This window comes from Bubalus kerabau, chromosome 7 (genome assembly GCF_029407905.1).
Source record: "Bubalus kerabau isolate K-KA32 ecotype Philippines breed swamp buffalo chromosome 7, PCC_UOA_SB_1v2, whole genome shotgun sequence".
Classification (NCBI taxonomy): Eukaryota; Metazoa; Chordata; class Mammalia; order Artiodactyla; family Bovidae; genus Bubalus; species Bubalus kerabau.
Window position 1 is genome coordinate 10622733 of NC_073630.1, and position 21005 is coordinate 10643737.

Below are 21005 nucleotides of genomic sequence, written 5' to 3' on the forward strand. Positions count from 1 at the left end.
TAAAAATTTCTCAGCTGATTTATGCTGATGTTTGGTAGAAACCAATGCAATACTATAAAAAATTATCCTTCAATTAAAAATAAATAAATCTTTTAAAAAAGAAAAAAATCTCAAAAAACTAACTTTCAGTGATTAAAAAATTTTTTTTTTCTGTTTTGTGCTTGATTTATTTCTGTTCTAATCTTTATTACTTCTTTTCCTTCTGTTAACTTTGGGCATTTTAATGTGTTCTTCTTTTTCTTGTTCCTTGAATTGTAAAATTAAGTTGTTTGAGAAATTCTTATTTCTTTTGTAATGCAGGCATTCATTACTATAAACTTTTCTCTTAATATTGGTTTTGTAGTATTCCATAAGTCTTGGTATGCTGTGTTTTTTTTTGTTTCTCTTGAGATACCTTCTAAACTCCTTTTCTATTTTCTTTTTGACTCAATGGATCTTCAAGAATAAGTTGTTTACTTTCCACGTTTCCATGAATTTGTGAATTTTCCCATTTTCTTACTGCTACTGATTTCTAGTTTCATTCAACTGAGGTCAAAAAAAGATACTTGAGATGGTTTCAATCTTGAATTGGTAAGATTGCTTTGTGACCTAAGATGTGATCTATTCTGGGGAATGTTGTGTGTGCAGTTAAGAACGTGTACTCTTTTGTTGTTGGGTTGAAAGTCCTGAATATGCCTATTAGGTCCATTTGGTATATAGTGTTCTTCCAGGTAGCTGTTTATTAATTTTCTGTCTGGATGTTCTGTCCACTACTGAAAACTATTGTGCTGTTGTCACCTTTCCCCTTCCCATGTATAAATATTTACTTGATATATTTAAGTTCTCTGATGTTGGGTACATACATAACTATTAAACCTTCCCATCGGATTGACCATTTTATCATTATAATATAACGTTCTTTGTCTTAGAGATAGTCTTTGAGTTAAAGTTTACTTTTTTTTTTCCTGATATAAGCACAGCCAGACTTGCTTTCTTGGACCATTTTCTTGTCACCATTTTCATGGACTATATTTTCCTACCCCCTCATTTTCTGCCTCTGTGTGTCCTTATATCTAATGTGAATCCTTTGTAGACAGCATATAGCTGGATTTTGTTTTTTAACCTATTTGCCATACTATGCCTTTTTAATTGGAGAGTTCAATGCATTTAAAGTATTGATAGGTGAAGACTTAACATTGCTTTTTCCTTTTTTTTTTTTTTTAGGTTTTTGAAAGCTTTATTTTTTTTTTTGAAAAGTATTACTTTTTCTTAATTATAAAATACATAGTACAGGCATACTTCTAAAATAGTGCAATTTGAAAAAAAAAAAAAACCCGTACAGTTTGGTACCAGACCACCGCAATAATAACATTGCTTTTTCATTGTTTTGTTTGTTTGCATTTTTTGTTCCCATCTTCCTCTCTTGCTCTTTTTGTTATTTGATAATTTTTGGAAGTGAATTGCTTTGGATCTCTTCTCTTTATCTTTTGTATATTGATTATAAGATTTTTTCTCTTTGTGGTTACCTTGAGCATAAAATATTTTGTAGTTATAATCACTGAAGTTAATAACAACTTCCATCACACTTTTTTTTTTTTTTACCAACTCAAACACTGTGTGTTTCTGTAGTCAGAATTTGCTTTTTCTTTTTCAATTGTGTATCCATTAACAATTTATCTTTTACTTTTATATCAGGGTTAAAGTAATTTACATATTACTATTACAAGTGTAACATTACTCTGTGTTTGTGTCTAATTTCCCTTTACTAGTAAGATCTATGCATTCATACAGTTCTACCTTGCAGTTTACCATATTTTTTATTTTGATTTGAAGAACTCCCTTAAGCATTTTTTTTTTTTTTGCAAAGCAGGGGTAGTGGTGACAAACTCCCTTCGTTTTTGTTTCTTGCTACTTTGTGTTTTGTTTGTCTTTCAGTTTATTTTTTTCTCTTTTATTCTCAAAAAAATGACTTTTTCAGGTAAAATGTTCTTAATTCATAGATTTCTTTTCCTTTAACTTTTTTTTTCCTTTGGCATTTTGAAATATGTCATTCCACTCTCTCCTGGCCTACAAGGTTTCTGTTGAGAAATCCACTCAGTCTTACTGAGAGGTGGGAGTGTGGGGCTTATATATGGTAAGTTATTTTCCTCTTCCTACTTTCAAAATTTTGTCTTTGTCTTCAACTGTTGACAATTTGATTATGTGTCTTGGTGTAGTGTTCTTTGATTTGCTCGTATTTAAGACCATTCATAAATCTGGATGTCCATTTCCCTCATTAGATTGGGGGAGTTTTCAGTCATTACTTTAAAAAAAAAATATGCTTTCTGCCCCTTTCTCTCTCTTCTCCTAGGACTCCCATAATGCAAATATGGTTCAGTTGATGTCATAAAATTCTATAGGCTTTCATTATTTATCTCTCTTTTGATTGGATCATTTCAAATAACCTATGTATGAGTTAGATGATTCTTTCTTCCACTTGACTGAGTCTGCAGTTGCTCTCTATTGCATTTTTTAAAAATTTCATTTCTTGTATCCTTCAGCTCCAGAATTTCAATGTGGTTCTTTTATTTTATAACTTCTATCTCTGATGAATTTCTCATCTTGTCCATGTACTGTTTTCCAGATTATGTTGTCTATCTCTGACTTTCCTGAAATGAATTTCAGTCAGCTTTTATTTATACATCGATGGTACAGTTCAGTGGATATTGCTGATTAAATATAAGGGATTAGAATAAGTGCTCTGGAAGACACAGGAACATATGAGTTACTCCACAACTTTTAGAGAAAACCCAATGTACAGATAAATATGAGCTATTTTCTTAAGCTACAATGCAATATAAGAGAAAAAACTAACTGTTCCAGGCAGAATGTAAGATGTGTTCTCACAGAGGGAGAGAGAGAGTGCCCTAAGACAACAGAGGAGATGGGGATTAAATGTACCTGGAGCATGAGAGAGGGTTTCCTAGGAGAAGGAGAATTTGAGATGTCTTAGTTGGACCTCCACTTACCCAAGCAAAAGTCAACTTTGCAAGAGGTATTGAGAGCAGGTGGTTGATGTGATTAGTCCAGCAGGAGAATGGGACAATAATTGAGGGAAAATAGAGTCAACAAGGGGTACAATTATTAAGCTACTAGAGCTTTTTCAGTGGTTCTATAGCTGCAACCTGCAGAGAAGCTCTAGAACACTCTATAAAATACACATCCCAGAATTATTCCAACCAAGGAGTAAATAGTTGGGAATTTATACCCCCATATTTCTCAGTCATTGGTTAAGAGTTGCTCCTACAGGGATATTACTTTCTAAGCACTTCTGGTCCACAGAAGAATAGCTTCTATCCCTAGGAGGCCAACTGAAGAAAATGAGAAATTCAGTTCTAAAGCAAATACAAGTAATCTCTGAAAATCTTCAAATACTCTCTTGCTATTTATTGAGTGCCTCTATTTGCCAAATACACACAATATAGTGATTTAAAGTAGGCAAGTTCTAAGGTGTCAGTGCCAAAGTATTGCTGTCTTACTGTAAGTAGCTTAAAGATTACCCAGTATAATAATGTTTTCATAACCAAAAGCAACTTAGTCTATCTTCTGTTAAACATTCCTCAGAATAGGAAAGAAGGAATTTAACACCTGGCACATATATATCTAATCTATTCCAATGATTCCTGAGTAGACATGACCTTCTAATGTTTCTCTGTAAGAGTTCCATAAAACAAAACGTCTGGGGAGAAGAAATTCATAGTAATCTGAATTGTAAATATGTGACTGTGATCTAAAAACTGTAGCCATAATAGTATGCCAAGCTAAATAATAACTTTCAAAACTGCTTTTATTACTTAATGCTTTATGCGTATTGATAATCTAATCAGTTTCCACTCCTGGAAAGTGCCCATTTGAGTCATGTAAGCAAACAACATTCTGTCATGCTCTATTATCTCTGCTTTAATTAACCATCATTGAATATTTTTTAATCTTCAAACTTGGAAACAATCTATGCCTTGAAAGGCATAACTCATGATCAAAAGAAAGGTTTGATTTGATGAAATGAGCAAATGAATTTAGTGCTACCTCTGAGTTTCCTGCTGCTCACAATGATAACCTACAGATTTTGGCAGGTCATCTTCATTATGTAAATCCACTTACACAGAGACAACACAGCTAAACACAAAATATCAAATAACAATATAAAAACCAAAACTTTTTTTTTTTTTCCTATTATGACTTGACTGTTACCCATTTGGAGTATTCTTGAAGGGCTATAGAAAAGGCTAGGAGTAGTAAAAACATGTAGAACTGGAGTCAGAAGAACAGAATTCAAGTCCTCCCCTGACAAAAAATTGCTGTAATAGGTATAGAATGAATAATGTATAAATGTTCATGGTATTGATATTCCAATTAAAAACTGTAATTTTGATTATTTCTATACTTTGCTTATGATCAGTACTTTGAATTCAAAATCCAGTTGTCATTTACTGCTACTCAGCTTGAATAATTTACTCTTTAGATTTCCTCATCTGCAAAACCAGATTAAGATCACTTACTTTTCAGGATTACTTTAAGAAGTAAATGAGATCATATGTACAGAAGAACTTAGCACAGTGTCTGCCATGAAGTCCCCCTTCTTCTTTTCATCCCTCTGTTCCTGCACTGATTTTATTTGTGTTTTGTAGACTGTAAATTCCCTTAGGGACAGAGATATATCTTATTATTTTCTGAAGAGGCCCAGCACATAGTCCTGATCTTTACACAGGGTGGGCATTAAATTTTTTTAAAAAGTGAACAAACATGTATTGAAGCTAATTTTAGATTATAGCTCTAAATGAAAAATGGAGACATGCAATGTTTTTGAGCGTGGAAAAGACATGGGAAATATTCTAAGAAGTTTATGTGATGTTTATTTGAGAAATATAAGAGTTTAATATGAGAAATGACTCTTTAGGAATAAACTTTCTAATCAAACTGCCAAAACATATATTGATAAGTGAGCAAGTCCCTTGAACTAATCATCTTGAAGGCTGTTCTAAGATTTTCCTTTTGCCCATGACATTTAAAAAAAATTTTTTTTTAACTTTACAATATTGTATTGGTTTTGCCATTTTAAATAACTGCTATGAGAGTTTGCATATGAATCACAAGGGAAAATGACCATAATATTTTATAGCCAGATTTCAGTTTTAAAACCAAAAGTAGTTATTTAATTACTACTCCCAAACTTAGTGATCTGCTGTGGCTCGAAAGGTCTACTGACTATTATCTATAAGCAGATGAACATTAAAGTACAAAGATTTCTTAGTCTAATAATACATAGAAAAACATGACACATGAATGACATATATTTGAAGACAATTTTAAAATAAATTCCCAAAGATATACTGAGTAATAGCAACACTGTCTAGTAAAGATAGTTTCACAAGATATTTATTTGGAATATAGTGAGATTCATGTAACTACTTCTAGAGAGATATTTAGTAACACTTTAATCACATTATTTTGTGAATGTATATATAAGAGGCTCTACATTAATCCTGTTAAATATATATACTTATATATGCACAAAATATACAAATAATATGGCTATCCTACCTAGACCAAAGTCACAGCTTTCCTGTCCACTTCAGTATCGGCCACCCTCCTAGGTAAATACAATGAAAAACTATCAGCTTAATCATCCCTACCGTCTCTTTCCCAATGGTCTCTTTCCTCCATGTCAGTTACTCATTCTCATAAACACAACTTAAACCTTATCATTGCTCCATATCACTCCACCTCCAAAATGACTAATGCAAACATCCCACTCTGTTCACAATCCCCTACTCTTCCAGCTTGCTTGCTTATCTACTCCCATCTTAAACATTCTTCAGCCTAATTGGAGTCTCCAGGGCCTCCTATGGTATTGCTATTTTATATCCTAACTTACCTTTCAGCTCCTCTCCCCAGCTTCACTGCTACAACCCAGGTCTAAGCTACATAGTTAGTTAATGTGTCTATTGTGATAAACTCCCAATGGATCTCCCTGCTTCTGCCTGTCCTCAACAGTCTATTGAGTCTATTCTTGGGCGAGCAGTTAGAGTAATCCTTGGAACAGATAAGTCCTGTCGGGGAACTCTTCTGCTCGGTACTATCTAATAAAGTACTGTTAGAATAAAGATCAAAGTCCTAATAATGACCTGTAAGCATACATGATCTGGTCCCTTGTTGCTTATGTGATTTCAATTCTTTTCACTTTCCCCTTGCTAACTGTAATCCAACCACAGCCTTCTCAACTCTACTCGGAACATAGTACAGACACACTGTACTGCTCTTCTTCCTGCAGGCAGTACTGTTCTTTCAAGGGTCTTCATGGTTTACTCCTTCACCTCCTTTAAGTTTCTGCCCAAATGTCCCTTGTCAATGAAACATTTTGACCATCCTGTTTCAAGGAGCAAATGACACTCCCCTACCTCACCAGCACTACCCCCTTTCCCTGCTTTTTTCCTACAGACATATTACCATCTGACAAAATACATTCCCTTAATTTTTTGTATTGCCCATTGTTTACAGAGTTCTCATTAAAATATAAGATTCATAGGGCAGAGACTTTTGTCTCTCACTCACTGATGTAGTCCCTATTCCTAGAACAATGCTTTGGACATGGTAGGCACCTGATGATTATTTAATGAATGCTGCTTAGATTTCATGGTCCATTATTTCAACCATATTTTTTGCCACTAAATTTGTGTATATAAATTTCTAGATGATTAAGTTTAATTCTTGAAGACGATAAAGGAAAAGTTTCATTCAAGTTGGGATTTAAATCATCTTATGAGAGAACTCCAAAATTCTTCAGATTTAGGCAGTTTCAAGAATAATTCATTCCAAAACATAAAATATTGATGGTTCGGGAATACCAGACCACCTGATCTGCCTCTTGAAAAACCTATATGCAGATCAGGAAGCAACAGTTAGAACTGGACATGGAACAACAGACTGGTTCCAAATAGGAAAAGGAGTACGTCAAGGCTGAATATTGTCACCCTGCTTATTTAACTTATACGCAGAGTACATCATGAGAAACACTGGGTGGATGAAGCACAAGCTGGAATCAAGATTGCCAGGAGAAATATCAATAACCTCAGATATGCCGATGATACCACTCTTATGGCAGAAAGTGAAGAGGAACTGAAGAGCCTCTTGATGAAAGTGAAAGAGGAGAGTGAAAAATTTGGCTTAAAGCTCAACATTCAGAAAATGAAGATCATGGCATCTGGTCCCATCACTTCATGGGAAATAGATGGGGACAGTGGAAACAGTGTCAGACTTTATTTTTTTGGGCTCCAAATTCACTGCAGATGGTGACTGCCACCATGAAATCAAAAGACACTTACTCCTTGGATGGAAAGTTATGACCAACCTAGATAGCATATTAAGAAGCAGAGACATTACTTTGGCAACAAAGGTCCATCTAGTCAAGGCTATGGTTTTTCCAGAGGTCATGTATGGATGGGACAGTTGGACTATAAAGAAAGCTAAGCACCGAAGAATTGATGCTTTTGAACTGTGGTGTTGGAGAAGACTCTTGAGAGTTCCTTGGACTGCAAGGAGATCCAACCAGTCCATCCTAAAAGAGATCAGTCCTGGGTGTTCATTGGAAGGACTGATGCTGAAGCTGAAACTCCAATACTTTGGCCACCTCATGCAAAGAGTTGACTCTTTGAAAAAGACCCTGAGGCTGGGAGGGATTGGGGGCAGGAGGAGAAGGGGACAACAGAGGATGAGGATGGCATCACCGACTCGATGGATATGAGGTTGGGCAAACTCTGGGAGTTGGTGATGGACACGGAGGCCTGGCATGCTGTGGTTCATGGGGTTGCAAAGAGTTGGACACGACTGAGCAACTGAACTGAACTGAACTAGGTTGATCATAACTTTTCTTCCAAGGAGCAAGCATTTTTTAAATTTCATGGTTGCAGTCACCATCTGTAGTGATTTTTGTAACCCAAAATGATAGTCTGTCACTGTTTCCACTGTTTCTCCATCTCTTTGACTGAAGTGATGGGACCAGATGACATGGTCTTAGTTTTCTGAATGTTGAGTTTTAAGTGAACTTTTTTACTCTACTCTTTCATTTTCATCAAGAGGCTCTTTTGTTCTTCTTCACTTTCTGCCATAAGGGTGGTGTCATCTGCACATCTGAGGTTATTGATATTTCTCCCAGCAATCTAGACTCCAGCTTGTGCTTCATCCAGCTCAGCGTTTCTCATGATGTATTCTGCATTTAAGTTAAATAAGCAGGGTGACAATATACAGACTTGACATACTCCTTTTCCTATTTGGAGCCAGTCTGTTGTTCCATGTCCAGTTCTAACTGTTGCTAACTGATCTGCATACAGATTTCTCAAGAGTTAGGTTAGGTGGTCTGGTATTCCCACCTCTTTAAGAATTTTCCAGTTTGTTGTGGTCCACACAGTCAAAGGCTTTGGCATTTATCGACTAATAAAGCATACCAAAAAAAAGGCACTTCCATTTAGGTTCTTCTTTAGAAACTACAATAAAAATAATGAAGAAGAAAAGAAAGCTGCACCGTGAGTAAGAAATGGCCATAACTATAGGTAGCCAATCATGAATACTACTTATCAAATTCAACAAAATGTGGACCAAAAGGCCAATGGCCAACATACAAACTCTCAGACCTCCAGTGGACTACACATTTTCCCAAATATCACAGTCCTAAGAGGTCTATTCAAAATTCCTTTGTCTGAAGTAACTAGATCTGGTGGACGTGGCCAAACCATTAAAAGAAAAACAAATCTAGAAAAAACCCTGAAGGGCCCGAGGTTCACTTCCAGAGAATGACAGGGAAAAGGGAGTTGAAGGAGGAAGCATGCAGGTAAACCTTTGTCCTTATCTTTGCTTTGACTTCCTGGTAGAGGAAGCCTGTCTGGAAGTGAGGCTGATGAAAGTGTTGCAGAAGCCATGATCAGCTTTGACCAGAGTCAGCTGAGCAAAAATAGGTATTAGACGACTGCACTGACAGCCCGTTACAAAAATGCTTTACCGAGTCATGTCAACTTCCTACTCATGTCAAAGGGATAAACTAAAAATCTAAATATAGCTAAGATCAAATTCACCCTGTTCTTAAAATCTTTCATCATTCTCTGACTCCTACAAGTTTTAACTACTTAGCTGAACTCTATCCTAATTTAACACTAGTCTCTGGCTTTCTCCTGCTGCTTCCTATGGTCCAGCCTGAAATGTCCGGTCACCACTACGTGAAACTTCAACGTAAAGCATACGCTTCTACCTAGAAGGTCTTCTGTTCCCCACCTTGCTTCCTCTCCCCACTAACTTCTTGAAATTCCTTGTCATTTTTCACAGAGCCACTTAATAACCCAATCATCCAAAAACTTCCACTTAAAATAGTTTTACAGTTTATGAAATAATTCATTTTTAAAAAGCATATCTGGAAATATACCTTAAACACTAAAATCATTCACCTAGAGCCAGATATCCTGGAATGTGTTATGACCAACCTAGACGGCATATTAAAAAGCAGAGACATTACTTTGTCAACAAAGGTCCGTCTAGTCAAGGCTATGGTTTTTCCAGTAGTCGTGTATGGATGTGAGAGTTGGACTGTGAAGAAAGCTGAGTGCCGAAGAATTGATGCTTTTGAACTGTGGTGTTGGAGAAGACACTGAAGAGTCCTTTGGACTGCTAGGAGATCCAACCAGTCCATCCTAAAGGAGATCAGTCCTGGGTGTTCATTGGGAGGACTGATGTTGAAGCTGAAACTCCAATACTTTGGCCACCTGATGCGGAGAGTTGACTCATTTGAAAAGACTCTGATTTGGGAATTTTGATATGGGAAGCAGTATGGTCATATTTGCATGACAGGAAGTGCCTTAGGCAGCAGAAGAGGGAAGACCGTGTCAAGGGGCAGAGTAGAGTCAGGAAAACCATCAAGAAGGCTACTGCAGCAGACTCCTGAGAATCAATCAGTTCCCAAATCTGGCTGAGTATTAAAATTGTCAAGGAAGCCTTTTAAAATACAGATTTTGGAGGCCTGCCACGAGTTTTCCGACTCAATCTGGGTCACCAGGCGAATGTGCTCACAGGCCAGGTGTAGAATTCTCCTGGCTCGATGAGAGGCAATAAGGAAGCAGCAGTGAGGGTGGGAGAGACTTATGAGGTACTTAAGCAATAGATAAACACGTTTTAGTGACTGATGGACATCAACCTGGAGTGATTATGTGGATGGATAGGCCATACATTACGCCCATCAAATGGAGCATTCAGACCTTCAAAGGCAAGGAAAATGATGAGACAATCCATGGGGCATGCAGGCACAGATGAGCACTAGGTAGGTAGATATAGATGTATGGTGTGCCAGGGAGAGCTCTAGATTGAAGACCTAAGAATGAACTTAGGAAATAATGTTTAATTCTGACTAAGAGAAGGAAGAATTCTCAAAGGAGAAGGAAGAGAGATCAGAGAAACAGGAAGAAGACAAGTAAAATTCAAAATTCACTCAAGCATTCAATAGGGAAAGTTTGGCTTGGGGACAAAGTATAAAGGGTCTAAATTCCATGTAAAGAAATCTTGATGGTCTATTGTCAGCAAAAGCGGGGGAGGGCAAAACAATAATGGCAAAGGGTTTATTTACTCAAGTCAAGACTATGATATAGTAAGATTTATTTTGAGGGAACATCATTCTATCACTGGTAGAAAGGAGATGGGGAGAGGCTGAGTCTAGAAGTGGCAGAACAGTCTGAAATTGTGTGGCAGTAAAAAGGGGCTTCCTTGGTGGCTCAGACAGTAATGAGCCTGCCTGCAATGCAGGAGACCTGGGTTCGATCCTTGGGCCAGGAGGATCCCCTGGAGGAGGAAATGCCAACCCACTCCAGTATTCTTGCCTGGAAAATCCCACGAACGAAGGAGTCTGGCAGGCTACAGTCCATGGATTGCAAAGAGTCAGACAGAACTGAGCAACTAACAAAAAAAAAAGCAAAAGAAAAGGGCCTAATCTAAAACAGTGGTAGGGGGTGGACACAAGTCACCCATTTCAAGGGAAATGTCTAAGGCAGAACGTTAGTCCCTGTGGGAATGGTAAAGGAAAGGGAAGTAAGGGCAAACTGAGGTTTCTAGCTCGGCAGGCTACAGGCTGAGAAACTAAGGCTGGAGAGGGCAAAATGTAGACAAAGTTCTAGAGGTGATGCTGTGGGTGTGAGAAATTTCAGGCACCATATGGTGTTTTACGGGTAGTGAGAAATATGGCTCTATTGTTCTTCTGATAGGTTGGGGCTAGTTATGATTTCGAAATCATGAGGACAGATAAGTAAAGTAAACGATAGTCACCATGGCAAATACATATTTAGTGAGGATAAATGATGGCCAGTGGTGATTGTCAGGACTGTGTGAATGTAGTATTCAAAATAAAATTAATACTACAGATACTGCCTGATCTATACCAAGCTCAAGGAGACCTACATTCTTTATTCTAAGTACTATTGGTACACACAGTAAATCAGTCTGTGGGTTTTCGTTTTTTAAATTTTGGCAATCATGTCATACTGACATTTCATACTGTGTTAGATGTTAGGTAAAATCCATGTATGGTTTTTAATTGAACTATTAATAACAAATTTTGGTCTCCTTTTGGCTTTGAAACTAAGCATAGGACTGTCCAACTGTACTGATTCCATGAGACATGATGTTTTTCTTGCAAGAGACAGACAGCTAAACTAAAAGTAGTTCATCTTATATGGGCATTTACTTCCCTTGTGTAACTGAAAGTTCAGAGGTATGTGTATTGAGGGTTGGCTTGGCAGATGAGCAATGATGAGGAACTGAGGCTTTTTTCTCTTTTAGCTGCCAACCTCAGTGAATCAGCAGCACATTCATCAGGGGCAAAAGGAGGTGGCAGGGGCACCTGCATTCTGCCTTCCCATAAGAACATCTGAAAGCAGGATAACTCACCCAGAGGCAACCCCAACTCAGATCTCTCAAATCATTCTCTTTTCTGTAATCAGGGATGAAAATACTTCCTAGAAGCCATCTGCCCCCAGCACACTTTCCCTTTCATCTCTTTGCCCTGAATTGTGTCACTGTCGACACAATTTAGTCAATCACTGACTAAAGAAGATAGTATTATGAACCATTTATGATTTAACCAACAGTTGGGGCTGAGGGAGGGGCCTGTCTGACCTCAGCCCATTGCTGCAGGCTCAAATAAAGCAGGTGATTTTTCTTCTTGTTAAGCAAGGAAGGATGGGGGAAGGGCTGTACACACACACACACACACACACACACACACACACACACACACTTTTTTGGTCTACATATCCAGCCATTCAGTGTCTGACCTATTCTTCCAGCTTTATTTCACTCTCAAAAGGGCTAAGTATGTGCTTGTTCAATCCAATTATTAAAATACTGAGAATGACACAAACAATTATAGAGACCACCCCTGAACAAAACAGCAATCTACATTGCAACATTCAGAAAAAGTTCTTCACCTAGGTCCAAATGAATCCAAATTTGTATTTGTCTGGGCCCCCATTCTCATTTAGCCCACAAGGGACATGAGAACATCATCTAACACTTTGTGTCCTACCCTGGGGCACACAGAGGTGTGTCAGTGGGTATGTTTAGTACTTTTCCTCCTTAAATACCCTTTTCTCTGTCTCAGTACTTTTCATGAGCCTCAGTTTATTCTCAGCTCGGAAGTTCCATGTCTCATTCACTTCAGTGTATTTATCACTTGTTCTGTGCCCGTTTCCTCTTTTTGGCTACATCCTTCTAAAAGCTGAGCTCATGAGAATGAAACCTTGTTTTTCTTTGTTGCTCTTCCATTTTCCAGTATGTTAATGATACCACTCTGAACCTCCCAATCCCTTTTCAATCCAGCTTCTTTTTGGCTTATTCCAACTGTTTCTATGATCTTAGGAATTTTAGAAAAAATCTGCTTTCTAAACAATGTCCAGGTATACATATTTAACCATAGCTAATGTATTCTTTATTGTTACGGATCTTAAAATGGCCCTGGTCCATCCCATTAAACTAGTTTCCATAACTTCTACTACATCTTTATTGGTTATAATTAAGTCCAGAAAACCACACTCCCTTGTTGCTTTATTTACCATATGAGAGATAAGACTATTAGCAAGATCAGCAAAAAAAACCGCATTAAATATTCTGCTTTAACAGAATGATGGTTCAACATATAGACATGGAGTTTCCAGTGATGACTTACCTGCTTCTAGGCCAGATGTGAAAGCTGCATTAGGAGAGTAGCAGTCATATTCATCCACCTGAGATATCCGTATTTGGTTCATTCAGTATTATTAGTTTATCTTTCTTGTATGCCCATATTGAAACCGAGCAGCTCAAGTATTTCCAAACAGGGCACTCTTCCAAAGATCTCAACAGGAGTTATTTTATTTACACAACATTTAAGCTCCCGTTGGCATATTCTAGTGATTATTGGTATCCCAGCAAGTTTGTCTTGCCTACGGAATCATACTAATTTATTTTCATTCTATTTTAGGTTTACTATATTATCTTATCGGACGTAGTTAAAACATATGTTGTATTAAAAAGTGTTTATCAGAGATACAGCCGAAACAAAGTCAATCATTTTTTAATAATTTAAAAAGAGACTCTCTAGAAAGCATAATTGGAATTAGAGAAACATATTTAAGGTATATTTTTTCTATTTAAAATTATTTTTCATAGCAAAATTGATACTTTTTTTTTTTTTAATATTCTCTTGTGAATCCCTTATATTTTCTCAGCTACCATGTTACTTTCATGTTAGGCTACACTTGATATTCTCCAAAGCAGCTCCTTGTATCTGGGCACTGTTCTTCCCTTCCCACAAATTTCAGTTTAAAGCTTGGGGCTGGTGCACTGGGATGACCCAGAGGGATGGTATGGGGAGGGAGGTGGGAGGTGGGTTCAGGATTGGGAATACGTGTACACCCATGGCGGACTCATGTTGATGTATGGCAAACCAATACAATATTGTAAAGTAAAAAAATAAATAAAAAATAAAAGGCAAAAAAAAAAAGTTCTCTTTATCAGGTTGGCAAGATTCCCATCAAATGCATTCCTCTCATATATTCTCCATTTCTTACAGGGAGTCTGTTGTATTCACACATAAGCCCTCATTAGGAAAAGCTCACTCTGGCCTTCTTTTAGCTGTTTTGGTTCAGTGCCACGTGATACCCCTTGTTTTTTTTTTCATTTCTTCTTCAAAGTCATGCCTCAACTGGAAGAAGAGATGAAAATACCCCTTCAGTGCCCAAACCAAGTGCCTCCAGTTTTACCACTGAAGGCCATATGAATCAACAAGAGTATAGTGTGGTCTGTAATGTGCTAAGTCTCAGGATACCTCCTGGGGAACCTCCCCTATCAGTTCCATAAGGATTTACCTCAATATGAACGAGAAAGAAATAATATGCCCTCCCTCTAGTCCCTACCTAAAGCACTTGGCTTGGATGATTATCCTCTGACTCTCAATAGTAAATCTGTAGAGACTTACACGCATTTACCTAATGTGAAAAAGATATGTTATAAATTATCTGCCAACATATAGAAAGATTTAGAGATTATTGTCAAGATTCCTTTATCAGTTTTAAAACTACTCTTGGTACTGGTGATAGTTACCAAGGACCATATATATGGGACTTTCAATCTGAAGTTGAACTTGGAAGTGTGCCAGGCACAAGAGAGACAAAAAGACAGAATACTACTGTCTTCAGGAATCTGCTGCTTACTCAGGAAGCTAGCTCTGGTGGACACAGGCTTAAGCACGTCTCCCTGCTGAAACACCAGACTTCCATACACATGTGCTGCACACAACTGACCACAGCACTGGGCTCACGGAAGTGCTTTTGAGATGATTTTACTGGGAAACATCAAACCACAATTATTCTTCAGTCTTGGAAGAATATATATCAGTTTAACAAACAACACAAAGAACAGATTTCATAAAAAGGACTCAGCAAACATAGGAATAATCATCTGAAGGTATACTCATAAGGCATTTTTTATGACAGAATGATTATCATTCAAAATTAGCAATACTAAAAATTAAATATCAAAGTTGACTTACTTTTACCATGATAAGCCTTGCCAGGTTTTCACACCTCTGGTTATCATTTTCCATATACTCTACTTCAAACAGGGTATTATAATTTTCTAGTATTTTAGCCATTATCCTGTTGCAGAGATCTTGTTCTTTCACACCTTCAAGCCCAGGTGGCACACTAGAAATAAGGGGAAAAAATTGAGAGCAATTACTTTGTAATAGCACAATGCCAGCACAGCTGACTCATGCTTATACTTTTACATTTCCTGAATGATTGATCAGCCTTCTCAAAAGGACACATGGGATTTTCAATAAGCTCTGTGGTGACACATAGGTATTGTTTGGACAACTGGCAAGTTCCCAAGATCTGAATTAATAGCTTGTGCTGAATAATAAAAGTACATGCTGTTCAGGAAGAAGGTATAGGTTAACATGGGTGCAATCAATAATGCTTTGCATATATTAGAAATTGTTACTCATAAAGTATTAACATTTATTTTTTTAAAAAAGCAAAAGCTAGAAAGAATAAGTGTTATGACAAAAAGAATGAGTGTTTTATCTTGTTAGAAACACTCAGTTACACAAATAATAGCAATATGATCTTTATTTAAGGATTTCTTAGATAATTCACAAAAGGCACAAAACTTGAAAGGATAAGATACTTCTGGGAAAAATACTGGTAGTTGTTGATTATGCACATGGAAGATGTATTATTACTATTTGCTCTTCTTTGGGGTATGTTAAATTTTTCCATAATTAAAAAAAAGTATACAAATCTGAATGCAGAAGACACTATATACATACATATACATATATATAGAGAGAGGAAAGACAAGCTATAGATTGAAAGAAATATCTCTTTAGTAACATGGGTAATGGGTATAGGATTTAGTAATTATACTATCTAAAAAATTCTTACTAATCAATAAGAAAATGAATAATTATTTTTTAAAAAGATAGAGAAAAGACAAACTGACAAACTCATATAGAAGAAAACACATGGACAGTCAAGAATCTTAAGATACTTAACCTCACTGAGTAACCAGTGAAATACATCAAAAAGCAACAAAGATGTATCAATTAATATCCATCTGTATTAATTTCCTACAGCTGCTGCAACAAAGCTATGACCAATTGTGGCTTGAAAAAGAAATTTATTCTGTCACAGCTCTGGAGGCCTGAAGAGTAACATCAGTATTACTGGAAAGAAATCATACACTCCACAGAAGCTCAAGGGAGAGAATATGGCTGGCAGCATTACTTGGCTGTGGCCACATCACTTTAATCTTCAATCAAGGCCAACATCTTCAAATTTCTCTTTACTCCACCTTCACATGACCTTCTCCTCTGTGTACATGCCCAATCTCCTTCTGCCCCCTTATAAGAATACATGAGATTGCATTTGGGCTGGGGCTAAGACACTGACTCTCACTGCCCACATAAATAATCCAGGATAATCTCTATCTGAAGATCTCTGAGGTGACAGGTAGTAAAGAATCTGTCTGCCAATGCAGAAAATGCAGGAGATTCTGGTTTGATCCCTGGGTCGGGAAGATTCCCTGGAGCAGGGCATGGCAACCAACTCCAGTATTCTTGCCTGGGAAATTCCATGAACAGAGGATCCTGGTGGGCTACAGTCCATGGAGTTGCAAGAATCAGACATGACTGACTGAGCACACACTACGAAGGTCTCTATCTTAATTATAACTGCAAATTCCCTTTTTTACCCCCAATAAAGTAACATACACAGTTTCCAAGGCTTCTAAACTTGCTACCTTGGGGGGACATTGTTCAGCCTCCTATACCACCTTTGGGGTACATACCCTAAGGTGACTCCCAATGAGTCACACTCTTGTACTCCCCTCAGGTGTAGGCAGTACCTGTGATTTGCCTCTGATCAAGAGAATATGGCAAAAGTCATATCATGTCACTCCCATGATTACGTTACATTATTTAAGACTCAATCTTAGCAGACTGGAGTGAGGATTCTTCTCTGCTCTTGAAGAAATAAGCTGCATGTTCAGAGAGGGCCTGTGAGAGTGCCACACACCATGGGACTAATGTGGACCTGAGGCCTCTAGCTCGCAGCCAGTAAGAAGCTAGGGTCCTTGTACAGCTGCAAGAAAATGAGTCTGTGAACAACTCTCATGAGCTTGAAAGCAAGTAATTTCCTAAACTCAGTGAAAAGTGAAGTTGCTCAGTCGTGTCAGACTCTTTGTGACCCCATGGACTGAAGCCTACCAGGATCCTCCGTCCCTGGGATTTTCCAGGCAAGAATACTAGAGTGGCTTGCCATTTCGTTCTCCAGAGGATCCTCCTGACCCAGGGATCGAACCTGGGTCTCCCGCAATGTAGGCAGACGCTTTACCGTCTGAGCCACCAGGGAAGCCACCTAAACTCAAGTCTCCTTATAAAAATGCAGCCCAGCTGTTACCTTGATTTCAGCCTTGTGAGACCAAAAGCAGAGGACCGAGCTAGGTTGTGCCTGGACACCTGAGCCATGGAAAGCATGAAATAGCAAATTTTTGTTGTTCTAAGACACCACATTTGTGGTGATTCGTTGTACAACAATTGAAAACTAATACAGACTTTGATACCTGGAAGTGGGTTGCTGCTATAACAAATATCTAAAATGTGGAATGTCTTTGGAACTGGATAGTGAGAGGAGACTGTAAGAATTTGACTGGCATGACAGAGAAAGCCTAAATGCCTTCAACAGAGTTTTCATTGAAATCTGGACTTTACAGACACTGCTGGGGAGAGTTCAGAAGTGCTAGCCAGACAGTAATAAGGAAGGGGTGAGGTCAAATAATAGGCAATGAAAGAAGCTGCAACACACGCTAGACAAATTTAGGTTGAGAACTGGAGCATGGATTTTAGAACCCATTTGTGTTCTGTTTACTGATGACTGGGAAAAAGATGAACTATGGCCTCCTGGGGCTTCATATGGAAACGAAGGCTAGGTCTTGGTAAATAATGATTTTTAAGTAGAACAAAGAAGGCAGGAACAAATGACTGTTATTAAGGAGGAGAAATAACCACAGGAAAGATAATAAATTAGTCATAAAGACTACCATTTCTATTCCAAAGGTACAGATCAGAGTCTGAAGCACATTCTTGAGTTGTTTTGTAGGATCCAAATCCCCTCAAGCACTGAGCCACCAGATTAACTGGAGCCTAAGGAATGATATTGGTGACCTCTGCTGACCCTCATGACCTCATTCAACTAGGTACCTGAAGTTTGTCAACCTAGAGTGATTTTTGCTTCATTTTAATGTTAAAATCCCCACGCCAAGGTCTGGGATTGCTACCATTTTTGAACATGAGACTATGTTTGAGCATGTTGTCTCATTGTGCAAGCCCATCTAGAACTCCACCTATCAACAGAAGGTTACACTCACTCTGTCATGAAAGTGTATGCACTCACAGCTGTAAACGTCACTCATCTTCCTGTTTGGGGAGACAGTGTTTTGCGAGCCATCTCCCTGTCTCTTAATTTGTCACAAATAATAAATACTTCTGTTTTAATCAAAAGTACTTGGTGTATTCATTGCCTAAGCACTTCAAGGGATGATGGACTGACCCACTGTGTCCAGTAACAGAAGACAATAAGAAACATGCTATTGGAAATTGGAGGAAGGTAGACCCTCACTTGCTGACAGAAAGAAAAGTGCAATTAATTGTATTCTGCAGTTATGTGGGAAGCACATTTTTAAGCAACAAGGTTGTATAGACAGTGCAAGAAATTTCCAAGCAATGCTGTAAAAGTGCCACCTGATTTCTCTTTGCCACTTATGGTAAATCAGAGGCGGGGGGAAGAGGAGGTCAGGGGAGAGGAGGGAAACTGAGGTGAAAACTGCCAAGTAAAAAGAAAATAAGTGAAGTGAAGTGAAGTGAAGTGAAAGTTGCTCAGTCATGTCCGACTGTTTGCGACCCCACTGACTATACAGTCCATGAATTCTCCAGGCCAGACTACTAGAGTGGGTAGCCTTTCCCTTCTCCAGGGGATCTTCCCAACTCAGGGATTGAACCCAGGTCTCCTGCATTGCAGGTGGATTCTTTAGCAGCTGAGCCACAAGGGAAACCCAAAAAGAAAATAAGGCTTGATTTAAAAATCAACTCTACAGATGGCAAAGAAAGTTAAAGTGTTAGTCACTCAGTCATGTCCAACTCTTTGTGACTCCATGGACAGCAGCCTACCAGGCTCCTCTGTCTGTGGAATTAATTCTTCAGGCAACAATATTGAGGTGGGTTGTCATTCCCTTCTCCAGGGTATCTTCCCAATCCAGGGATCAAACCCGGGTCTCCTGCATTGCAGGTAGACTCTTTACCATCTGAGCCACCAAAGAAGCCACACAGATGGCAAAAGACACTGAAATTAAGAGATTCACTGTCCGGAAAGTAAGCTTGATGAAAAAGGCTGAGTGTGTGATGATGAGAACCTTTCCTAAAACCTCGGAAACATGAAAAGTTCAGATTATTCCATTAGACAAAGGTGAGTAAGGGTGCGTCTCACCCATCCTTTCAATTAAACCAGAGAGCCTCCAGGAATTTAAAGGCATTGCCTGTCAAGCCATTTTAGCATGAGCCTTAAATAGAGAAAGGGTTATCTTGGAAAGATCTGAGGATACGTCTTTTTTCTAATGTAGTGAATACCAATGAAATTCACAGAAGACTTGTAAGTTTTTGAGAAACCTATTTCTGCAAAAACACTGCCAACTTGGAATGAAAGGGACAAAACGGGTGTAAAATGAAAAGAGGCCATTAGATTTCCAAAATGCAATTGGCAGGAAGCAGGCTGATAAGTTACTCAGCTACAAACATGTGCTGCCTTTCATCAAAAATGAATGATGTCTCAAAAGACAGAACCAAGAACCAAGAGCGTGAAGTTGAAAACCATGGAGAAGTATTCCCAGGCTTTGAAACTTAGTCATTAGATTCCCAATATTGGCTGGGCTGGATATCAGAAATGTCATTAGCCAGTGACTTTTAAAATTTTTAATCTTGAATTTTATCCTGTTTGAACCAGAACATCTATTGTTATTCTCCTGTGTTCGTTCCATCATTATATGTTAAGCATGTTGGGGCAAATAACCTCTCTTCAATTTCAACCTCTCAGGATGCTTTCTCAAGCAGAAAGTCACAGCCAGTCTTGAGATGTGCTAGTAGACAATCATCAGTTGTAACAAAATAGAAACTTTTGCACATTTTGTCTTATTCTGAAATTAGGTTCAAGGTATTTGATATGATACACTTACTCTCAATCATTGTATTGCAGGTATTTGATATGATACACTTACTCTCAATCATTGTATTGCAATATCTTTCTTTAGTCAGATGTAAGGCTGAAGCTTGTTAAGTAACAGGATACATGCCTTCCTTAAGACCTTCTGCACCAATGATGCAGCAGTCTGTTGGAAAGTTTTGGCAATTATAACTTTCTGCCATATGGTTATTTCCATTGATAAAAGCTTATCAATTTTATACTTACCACTTTTTAAATATCCCAGGCAAAAGCAAATGAGAAAAAAATGTTAAGGGGAGGATTCTGGGAAGATAGTGGAGTAGAAAGCACCAGAAATCTGTCTCACTACCTAACCAACAATTACACTAGCAGAATTTGTCTGATGAAATATTTTGAAACTCAAGATATTCTGGAACTGAAGGTTTACATCTGGGGAAGGTGCAGACAGTAAACTACAGTTAATTCTGGTCAACTTTAGCTCATAGCAGAGTAGCCACTCTTCCCCACCCCATTCATGTGGCAGGAAGATAGTCTCATATTCCTTAAGCAGCCTGTATATAGACTGTGGGAGCCAGGATAAGCAAAAAGGATCTTGTCTTCCAAATACTGGGGATCTGTGCTCTGAATGTTGACTGCTGCATCTGAGGCGCAAAAACGTGGGCAGCCGTTGCTGCTGCATCTTTCTCCCTGGTTGAAAAGCCCTCCCTCTTAGCT

At 38.1% G+C, this 21005-nt stretch overlaps 1 protein-coding gene across 7 annotated transcripts in view; it reads right to left on the minus strand.

Annotated features, from left to right (window-relative positions):
• FAM13A (family with sequence similarity 13 member A) overlaps nucleotides 1-21005 on the minus strand; it is a 330402-nt gene that overhangs the window by 187704 nt on the left and 121693 nt on the right. For all 7 annotated transcript variants that reach the window (XM_055587622.1, XM_055587621.1, XM_055587620.1 and 4 more), the window contains exon 5: nucleotides 15071-15224. In XM_055587622.1, coding sequence (XP_055443597.1) covers nucleotides 15071-15224 — 154 coding nt within the window. The remainder of the gene's footprint in view (nucleotides 1-15070; nucleotides 15225-21005) is intronic.